This window comes from Kryptolebias marmoratus, linkage group LG16 (genome assembly GCF_001649575.2).
Source record: "Kryptolebias marmoratus isolate JLee-2015 linkage group LG16, ASM164957v2, whole genome shotgun sequence".
Taxonomy (NCBI): Eukaryota; Metazoa; Chordata; class Actinopteri; order Cyprinodontiformes; family Rivulidae; genus Kryptolebias; species Kryptolebias marmoratus.
In genome coordinates, this window is record NC_051445.1 from 14,078,694 (window position 1) to 14,089,006 (window position 10,313).

The following is a 10,313-nucleotide window of genomic DNA, read 5'->3' on the forward strand; positions in this document are numbered from 1 at the left end:
ATCTGATAATGCAGATCAGGAGTTACACACAAAAAAATACACGAACTCCCATTAAGTATTTTTCACATTCTGAAACTGTTTTTTTAGAAAATCCTTTTCGATATGTTTATCCCGTGTTATTATTTTTTTTAAATCCATTTTAGTGATTTGATTAAACAACAAACCTGGAAGACTCGGGTTTTGTTTTGTTCCATTTGGGGGCAGAATTGGTGCGTAATGAGACGTGTAATTTGGAAAGGAGCTCATTTTAAAGACAAAGCTATTGTTATTTCGTAAATTCCAAGAAACCGTGTTTTGGTTTTGTTCGTTCTTTGTTTTTTTTTTTGTTTTGTTTTTTTTGCAAATAATTGGAATCAAGAGGAGGGGAAATCTTTACCATTAACAGTGAATTACCGAGGCGACTGTTTGGGAATTTTGGGTTTTACGCACGAAAAAAATAGGAAGGAATCGGAGAAACGGTGGACCTCAGCAGCGATGGGTAAAATATCATGGGGGGGGGGGGTTATTTACTTTAAATTATCCTCTATTTGCAAACCAATAAGTCCCAACATGAGAGCCCCGTAACACTAACAGCACACGTATGGCTGTCCCTCTTCCTCCTGAGGGCTAGAGACGCGGCTGGAGGCCAAGGTCAAGTTGAAAGTTACAGTCCGAGAGAGGAGCGCAGAAAAGGAGAATAAATCAAAAGTTTCTTGTTGTCTTAATGGATGAGCACAATTTGTCCTCTTCTCTTTCCTTCATTTATAAAAGAAAAAGGAAGGGAAAAAATGACTCAGATTCTTGGAAAGTTCTATATCTGAACCCCCCAGCTGCTGGGTTCAGAATGAGCACCAAAGCTCCGAGTTCGTTTGGAGCTAGAATTAAAATAAAGTCTGCAGTTCTGGTCGCTCCGTGGAGCGTTCAGCTGCGAGGGGCTAAAAGAGAAGAAGGCATAAAACAAACCCGAGGCGTTAACTTCCAAACATCCGATCTTTTCTTTTTCCTCCCCTTTAATCCGTGCCACATCTCTTCACGTTTAAAAACTCGCAGCCTTTTTGCGATTCGAACAGAATCTCCCACCTTTCTGAGGCTGTAAATCTTTATGGGCCAAGAATGCGTGGCAGCGAAAGGAAAAGGAAAAAAAGACATGAAAGGGGTTTTTTAAATCATTTTTTACGTTTAAGTCTGATTTTGATTGTAAAAGCTTAAATCTGCCTGTTTATTCCTTCCGCATTAGATTCCGCAGCAGTTGAAACGGGGAAAGACGCACGAAGATGGTTCCGATGGTTCTTTTCATTAAAAACAACAAGTGTATGTTTTCTGTTTTTAAACAGAATGCAGAGGAGGTTTGGCACACTAAAATTAGGATTACTGATAATCAGTTTGTGGTCTGCTGATAAAGAAACATACAATTTATTTATTTATTTATTTATTTTTGTCACCATTAAAATCACGAGGCTCCTCAACGTTTCATCTCTTATCTGCGCTTTAAAACTATTTAATTGGCTACTTAAGCCAATTAAAAAAAGCAATTAAAACCGATAATGGTAATTCTAAAAAGGAACAATTTGATCCTAATAAAATCGACTCAAAACGTCGACTTTATTCAGATCTTAGATTCACGAGTCTGCCCCAAACTATTTTTAATGGCTATTTTTTTTATTTGTTTTAAATTTTTATAACTTAAATGTCATTATTTNGGGGGGTCACTTCAATATTCTACTGCAGGGATTCTCAACTGATGGGTCGCAGATCGTTTTCAGAGGGTTGCGGGGCCTTTGCCTGGGCAAAACAAAAAAAAGTAAAGAAAAACAAAAATGAATATTCTGATTGTTCTGTCAGTGTCCTGGTTGAGTAAGTGAACTGATTATACATTCAGGGTGAGCCCTCAGATAGAGCTACATATATCGAGTGTTTCTGAAACTACGTCTCAGTAGTTGTATTTTTTTAATTTAATGTTTGTGAGTGAAAACAGGAAAGATCTTTGGTTTTAAATAAAATGCAGCTAATTGAGTTTAAAAGGAAATATTTTTCTCTCTTGAGTCACCGCTTGCTGGTTTATGGTTAAACCTGTTTGGTGAATTTTTTGTTTTGGTATTTTGTAACTTATCATCTCAGATTCAAACTGTACCATCTTTTTATGCAATAAATTTGAGAAGTTTAAACATTTTCCCTGATTTGGGTCACAGGGTGGTGGCGGATCCCGAAGCCGGACCAGCTGAGAAGCACAGTTCTACAAAATAAGACCTCATGGAGGATGATAATTAGTTGTGTTGCCAAAGTTTACCCCAGGGAAAGAAAGAAAGAAAAAAAAAACAATGTTCATTCCTGATTTTACGATGTTTTAATCTGGACTTTGTCAAATTTGGTTTCAGTTGTGGCAAAACAACCCATCGTTTTGGGCCCAGGGGCCGACTGTTGTTGCAGACCTCATCGCACCGAACAAAAAAATCAGTTTCGAACACATGGAAGAAAGCAGCAGATGATTTTTTTTAGTGATAGATCAGCGTGAGGCACATTTTTTTATTTTTGGAGCAGTCAAGTCTCACAAACTCTGTAAATGTAACAAAAAAGCAAATAACCATCACTACATTTCCAAATAAAAACCTCACACCGAGTGTAAAGCTGATTAAAAAGTGAAGCTGCTTTGGCTGGACGTGCAGGCGGCACTGGATGATGTGTGTGTGTTTGTGTGTCACAGTCTGCTGGAGGCCTGAGACCAAAGTGCTGCTCTGTTTGCAGAACCTATCAAGCAGATGACAGCGCAGCTCTCAGCCTACAGTGCTTAATGGACTTTTTATGACTTTTGTCTTGTGATCGCCTGACCTGTGGCACCTTGGCCTCTTAGTGGTTGTTGGTAAAGTAGATCAGAAACATGCCGCGCTCCTGCTCTGGTGCACGGGAAGGTAGAAGGAAAAAAAAAGGCCAGATCCCCCCAATTTGTGGCGGCCTATAAGTGATGCTTTGACCCATTAAAGGCAGAGAGCAGAAACATTTAAATTTCCAGAGAAAGAGAGACAAATGATGTGATTCTGCAGACGTTTTGTTCAAAAACTGTTCCAGAGCCTCCGACTTGGTGAACAGGATGCAAAGGATTTGATGTAAAAGTTCCTGGAGTGAGAACGTCCAAATTAGTGCAGCCCCAAAAAAAAAAAAAAAAAAAAAAAAAAAAATTCCTCTGCAAAGCCTGAGGTTTGGCCACATTCGAACGCATGGTTGTGGGGGCGAGCTCTTTCCAACACTTAAAAACAATCATTTTAACAAAAAAAATCTGCCTTTGTGTTATAAAGACGTGCTACCAGTCCTCTGCGCGCGGATTTCTGGGGTACCGTTAAGATGAAAAGACAGAGGCCATAAAAAGGGAATGCTGTTCACAAAGCAGACGCCATTACCCTTCATTTCTTTCTCTTTATTTTCTGACAGAAAGTGACACCCAGAATAACAGCTCCAATGTCAAAGGAAATAACTCATCTGAACAGAAACATCCGCAACAAATGAAGAAATAAAAAGACAAATATAAGAACTTTATCCGTGAGGAATTAATTTTATTTTAATTTATTGGATTTTCCTCTGTATTTAAGTGACCTTTTGCTAGTTTTTTTTTTAACTCAAAGGAGTGCCTGAATATAAAAACCAACCATAATCACATGTGAAACATCAGCCCCTATAAGTGCTCACATTATTCTTTACGTCTTTCACAACTCTGGAGGAAAAAAAAAAAAAAAAAGAAGTCCGAGTGCGGAAATGTCATAACTATGCTATGTTAGTCCTGCTCATGGCGAGGCACACGAGGGGGGGGTGTTACGGACGGGGTGGACGCTGACGTTACTGATTCTCCTCCTCGCGCAGGAACTGGAACACGGAGGAGAAGTCTTTATTGGCGTAACCACGTGCGCACATCATCCGGTAGATCTGATGGGCCAAGGAGCCGAGGGGGACAGGAGTCCTGGTGGTGGTGGCCGTGTTCTGCGCCAGGCCCAGGTCCTGAAACGGAAACGCAAACCTTCACCAGCTGAAAATATCACTCTGAAAACAAACCACAAGCCTGCCCACACACACACACACACACACTATATGTTCTGAGCTTTCACTGATTCATTTTAAGTGTTATGAACCAGATAGAAACAATTTTTACTGACTTAATAAACCAGGTGATATATGTGTTAATTCTTTCTTTGCATCTTTTCTTCCAAGTTAATGGAATAAATTCAATTTTATTTGAAAAAAAAAAAAAGAAAAAAAGCTGATTCTATTATGTCATATCCGTGATCAGGAGCTTTCCAAACTGACCTTAGTCATCAGCTGCGTGCCGAAGCCTCCCTGGTAGTTATTCCCAGAAGGAACTCCCTCCATGACTCCTGGCACTGGGTTGTAGGTGTCACTGGACCAACAGCGGCCAGAACTCATGTTCAGAATTTTGGCCAAAAGTTTAGGATCAAGACCAAGTCTGTGGATGAAGGCAACCATCATGATCAACCTTCAGAAATAACGTCACAGTGTGGCATTTCTTTTCTTTTTAAATCCATTTCTGGCGTTTTCTTTTACCTGATCCCCAAGTTCATGGTCTCTGAAGTCCCTATCATTCCAATGGCTAAAAGCATGTTGTTACAAATTTTTGCCGCCTGCAGCAAGATAAAAGCAGCATTCATTACCAGAAAGACTATGATAAATAACTGACAAGCCCAGTTTTCTTTATGCATTTATCTTAAAGGGATAGTTCAGATCTACTGAAGCGGGGTTCTGTGGAAAGGTTATGAATAAATAATGTCTTACCTGTCGTAGATAGCTCTTTGAACGACCTCAGTTTGGAGAAACGCACCAGTCCAGTCAGAACTAAACTCCATTTCTCCAAAATGAGGTTGGAGAAATGGAAATGAACATCAATTGCTCATAAACCTTCCACAGAACTCCACTTTGAAAGATCTGAACTGTTGCTTTAAAGAACTTGATGAAACAACCCTGTCAAACATTTTCCTAATATGTGCTCTCGGCTCACACCTGTCCAGTTCCAACTTGACCACAATAAACCACGTTAGCTCCCATGCAGCTCAGGAGCTCTTTGGCTGCGTTAAACTCCTCCTCTGCTCCCCCGACCATGAATGTCAGTTTACCTGAACTGGCAGCGCCCACGCCTGGAAACGAGACAAAAAAAAAACAAACAAAAAAAACACGCTCACGCACAAGGATAGGATTAGAAATAAAAGCTGAAATGAAATCAAATCGAAAAAGGAATTTATAAGAGTCAGCCAATAAGTAAGGCTAAGTCCAATAAGCCTCGTCAAAGAGCAAAAAAACATTTTCAGACAATTAAATGCACCTGAATTTGTTTTTAACAACCGGCTGCCAAATAACAAGCAACAAAAAAGTACTTTTATAGTGAGACACAATGGGAAAAAAGATGGAAAAAAGGGGTAATTAAAAAAAAACCTATGTAAAACTAATAAGGTTTTGACATGAGGGAAAATCTTTGTCCTAAAAACATACTATAGTGTCAGTCTGTCTTTAAATTCAGGGAATTCATGAGCATTATATGCAGAAATAGACAAAACCCAAACAGTCATTTTTTGGGAAACGGTCGTAGGCAATGATCTAATTTAATTGATTTATTTTGTTTTCACACCGTCAGAAACAATTTTGGTCAGGGTTCGTTTCAATGCAGGAACAGCTGCTTCTGGTTCAGGTTCATACAGGGTTAAAAAAAAAGCTTGGTTTGATACAATAACCAGGTGCAAGACACATGGGTGCCAAGTAGTTAACCAACACAGTCTTATAATTAATCCCTGAGTTTACAGGAAGTCAGTGGAGAAGAGCCAAGCTGGGTGTTAGAAGTTCTCCCTTCCCCTGTCCTCGTGGGCAGTCTGCTCGAAGCAAAAAGCCGGGGCCAAAACTTACAAAAGCAGGAACAAGAAAACGACGAGCTGGGGGCTTTTTGAATTCATCACAAAACCACTAGAATGAGAAAACAAAAGAACCGACTCCGTATACGAGTGATGAGTTTTTCAACCCTATTAGTTTTTTTGTTTACATCACTGCCAAAGATGGAGGCGAAGGTGGAGTTAGGATCCTTAATCCACAGTTTACACAAAACAGGAAATGCTGGAAATGTGTCACTGTGCCTCTGCTGCCTGAGCATGAGTCAGGAAGAAAATATTACTCTTTATTCTTTCAGTCGGTGAGTTAAGTTTACGCCAGAGGGTAGCTGACAACATTACAAAAAAAATGGCTTCTTTGCTTTCAGGGATATAAAAAGAAGCTTCTAATGACGAGTCTAAAGTGAGCATGAAACAGGAGATGAATGTTGTGAAAAATGAGCGACGGGAGGATTTTCAGATGAGATCAGACCAAATGGACACACTTCAAAGGAATCTCACAAACGCTGAGTGATATAATTTATGGCCGCTGTACTGTGTAATCAACTTTTACTTCATGATGATATGTTAAACCAAAAGACGTTGTCTGCTTTACACGTCTCATAAATCATGAGACAAATGATTTAACAGCTGCTATTGTTTCATCAGCTCATAGCTGAATATCATTTCACTTCTCCTCCGAGTTTCCTCAACGCTGTGCAAATATAAACTCCTTTCCTGCATGTTACTTAAAAATTATTTTCAGTTTGACATATTATACAGTGCCTAAAAAAAAAAAAAATTCATCCACGTGGATATTTTATGTTTTTATTCCTGTTGTAAATAAATCATGGTCAATAAAAACTGGCCTTCTACAAAAAAACAAAACAAAAAATCCCCTCATGTCAGAGTGAAACAATATTTTTTTTTACAGAGTAATACAAATTAATTTAAAATATATAATGTAAAATAAGTTATTGCATAAATATTCATCCCTTTAAAGTGATTGTCCTAATTTACCTCGAAGATAATATTATTGAAAATAAGTCAGAGGATGGATCCAAGAGAATTTCCAAGGCTCTAAACATCCCCAGGGGTTCTGTTAAATCCATCATCAGGAAACAGAAGGAATATGGGACGTGTGTAAATCTACCAAGAGCAGGCTGTCCTCACAAGAAGGAGAATCGTGAGAGAGGCTACCAAGACACCTGTGAGCTCTCTGCAGGAGTTCAAGCTTCAGCAGGTGAGATGGAGAGACTGAGCTACAAGTACTGCTTCTCGGGTTCTTCACTGGTCTGAGCTTTATGGGAAAATGGTGAAGATAAATCCAACGTTGAATTAAACTCAGATTAAAGCTTGATTAGAGGTCAAGACTGTTTAAAGTAGGTGTGTCCAGTCCTGGTCCTCAAGGGCCACCATCCTGCATGTTTTCCTTGTTTCCCTGCTCCAACACACCTGATTCAGTGGTTAAATTAACTCTTCATGTTCTGCAGAAGCCTGTCAATCACCCATTGATTCAAATCAGGTGTGTTGGAGCAGAGGAACAAGTAAAACATTCAGGATAGCAGCCCTCGAGGACCAAGGTTGGCCACCCCCGACTCTAGTCGAGATATAATGAGTTTTCTGTGCGCAAAAAACAAGCAAAAATCAGGAAGTATTCCTTAAAGGAAAGCATACTGCCTCCACCTCGCACACCAGAGTTTCAAATAAAGATCTCACGTGATTTGTTAGCACCTGGGCAATGTGTTTGGATGAGAGTTTTTAGCTGAATATCTGTAAAACTGACTGAAATGTCATAATTTTTGTATTCGCTGGGGTGGCCATCTTGAATCGGGTTGACTCCAAAAGGTTTTTCAGTTGCAGAGGTGCATCCAGTGATTATTTTGAGTTTCATTGAAAACTATCAATTTAGCAGATTCAAATGTAATTCAAATGATCAATATTTCAGCCAAGAGCCCCTGTTCTGTGCATCAGCCATTGTTTGAGTTTGAAGAAAAATGAGAAAAGATTGAAAACTAAAAAGCTAAACAATTGACATAAGTCAATAACTGATGGTTGTTCAATATTCTGTATCAGATTATCCATTTATGTATTTTTGCCCAAACTCTTTTTGAGAACGCTAACGGCTCAGTTGTGACTAACAGATAATGACGAGACATAACTATTAAAAAAGTACATGTTAAACTAGATTATGGCAATGGGATTACACTCCTTTTATCTGCAAGAAGGTTGCCGAAGTTGTCTAATTTAAATCAGACTGGATGCACTGAAATATGAGGCAGTGAGACGTGACACAGTCGTGGAAAAAGAAGTGTACGGTTTACCTCCTGAGACTGGCGCGTCCATAAAAACTGCTCCCAACTTCTCAGCAGCAGCAGCTGTCTCTTTAGAAACAGCTGGGTCAATTGTGCTGGAGTCAATAAGCAGAGTGCCTTTCTTTACTTTCCTGTTTAAAGAAAAAAAAAGTTACACTGCTTGGTAAATAGGATCAAAAGATTTTAAATCATACATTTAAATAATAAAAAAGAAACGTGTACTTGAGAATGCCATTGGGTCCGGTGTACACATCTATGACATTGGGACTAGAGGGCAGCATGGTGATGATACGGTCTGCTTTGTCTGCTACTTCTGCAGGATTATCCACTATCTGCAGACACACAAAAAACAATATTATCAAAAAAAGATTGATAGACAGTATTCCAAACCATAAACGCAGCATGACTTACCTGAGCACCCAGCTCTTGCACCTCTTTGCAGGACTCTGGGAACACGTCTGTAGCGATAACCGGGTATCCGTGCTTCAGCAGATTCTTTGCCATCGGGTTTCCCATATTTCCCAAACCAACAAACCCAACCTGCGTCTTTGAGGCCATACACCTCGTGGAAACTAAAACATAAAATGGATGAATTATAACACCTGTCATTCTTTAAACACACGCAGGAAAATTCATTGTGTCAAGACTGAAAAAAAGACCCAAATGTAACAGGAGAATCATTGCTTCATAGAAAAGATTTTATATTTATCAATTACTAAATGGTTTCTCTTCTTTTACTCATGAACTGTCATACACTTTTATTTAAATTATAATTGATTGATCCATTTTTAATTTTTAATGCTGGCCTATAATTGGCGTGGTAAACTGTTTTTTTTATTACAAAAATCAGAAATGTTATTACTATATAAGATGAGACTTTCAATGAGAATTCTTGCCAACTCTTTTTGTAAGCAACATAAATCTGCTGTATTTTCATGCACCTGGGAGCATCTCTTTTAAAGATACTGTCATTTTAGTGCAGACGCACAGTAAAATAATTTGTTTAAACCCATCCATTTTCAGTGCTTACTTAAAAAAATATTAATTTACTGATACATACTATAAAAGTTTTGTACTTGAGTTTCAATCTTCAAACGCGATGTTGAATCTTAAGAGTTAAAGAAAGTAAAGTTTTTTACACGAGGCTTGTCATATTAAGGAAAAAACAAATATATATTGTGCTCATTGTTCTGTGTTTTTACCAATATAGTGTGGTTAAATGATACAGAATTAGAAAAACACCTGGTTAAACACATGTAATGGGTAAAGTAAACTATATTTTACTTTTGTTTTGATATATTCAGTTTTTCTCCAGTGAAGGTTTGCCTTAATTTTGTGTGCAGCACAAATAATCCACTTCTTTACTGACTCCGAGCACAGAAGGACACAGAACTAAATATTCAAAATTTTTCTTTCCTGGTCATGAATTAAGGCGACAAAGTCACAGTAGATAAAAACGCGCAGCTCTGGCAAACAACCAGAAGAAATATTAAAAACAGAAACACAGCTGAAACTGTGAAACTGGAGCTCAACAGCTACAAAAAAACTGAACTTCTCTTAAAAACAATTAGGTGACACAACCCTTCAAAAAACTCCCTGGGCTTCAAAGGAAACAGCGTACAAACTTAAACACCGCGTGTGTCGTGTCAGTTTGTCCTCCTTACCGTACGCAAAATCGGCATGTCTGTGGCACCTTTCCACCAGGTTCCGAAAACCTCTCAGCGCAGCGGCCATGCTTCTTTCCTCTTGACCTTACGCGTGACGTCACTGCACGTACAGGATTGACAAGCGGCCTGTCCAATCAGATTGAAGATCCGAGCAGCACGGCCCCACTGTTTCAGCCAGTGACCTGTGGGGGCGGGGCTACGAAATAAACCCTAGGTATCATTATCTGCAGTGGCACGAGAGCATCATTCACTTTATCAAAATTAAAAACAAAACTGCGAGAAAACACTAATATATTACTATGCTATACTACAACAAGGAAGAACCGCCCCTACCCTAAAACTCGATAACATATAAAGCAAAGTAAGAAGCGAATTTGCATTGTTGTGCATTTTTATTTATTATATTTTCTAAAGGTTTTGTTTTCATATAACAGATGCCACCACATATTTCGGCTTATTTTATATTTCAGGCACAGTTTCATAAAGCGTGTATATTATTTTTT

At 38.8% G+C, this 10,313-nt stretch overlaps 1 protein-coding gene across 1 annotated transcript; it reads right to left on the reverse strand.

The window, feature by feature from the left end:
- Positions 1 to 3,367: 3,367 nt before the first annotated feature.
- On the reverse strand, positions 3,368 to 9,877 carry hibadhb (3-hydroxyisobutyrate dehydrogenase b). Its single transcript, XM_017426409.3, has 8 exons — positions 9,808 to 9,877; positions 8,555 to 8,715; positions 8,366 to 8,475; positions 8,153 to 8,274; positions 4,978 to 5,111; positions 4,525 to 4,601; positions 4,270 to 4,426; positions 3,368 to 3,963 (listed from the first exon to the last, which is right to left on the reverse strand). Exons 1-8 carry the CDS (start codon positions 9,875 to 9,877, stop codon positions 3,805 to 3,807), a joined length of 990 nt encoding a protein of 329 aa, XP_017281898.1. The 3' UTR covers positions 3,368 to 3,804.
- Between the last annotated feature and the right edge of the window lie 436 nt (positions 9,878 to 10,313).

Bases quoted from the DNA above. Each gene is read 5' to 3' on its own strand.
- hibadhb (XM_017426409.3), bottom strand. From the start codon at position 9,877: ATGGCCGCTGCGCTGAGAGGTTTTCGGAACCTGGTGGAAAGGTGCCAC. The intron at 4,427-4,524 runs GTAAAAGAAAAC...CTTCATCCACAG, and splicing joins ACCATGAACTTGGGGATCAG to ACTTGGTCTTGATCCTAAAC. The intron at 3,964-4,269 runs GTCAGTTTGGAA...TTTCCGTTTCAG, and splicing joins GCACGCAGCTGATGACTAAG to GACCTGGGCCTGGCGCAGAA.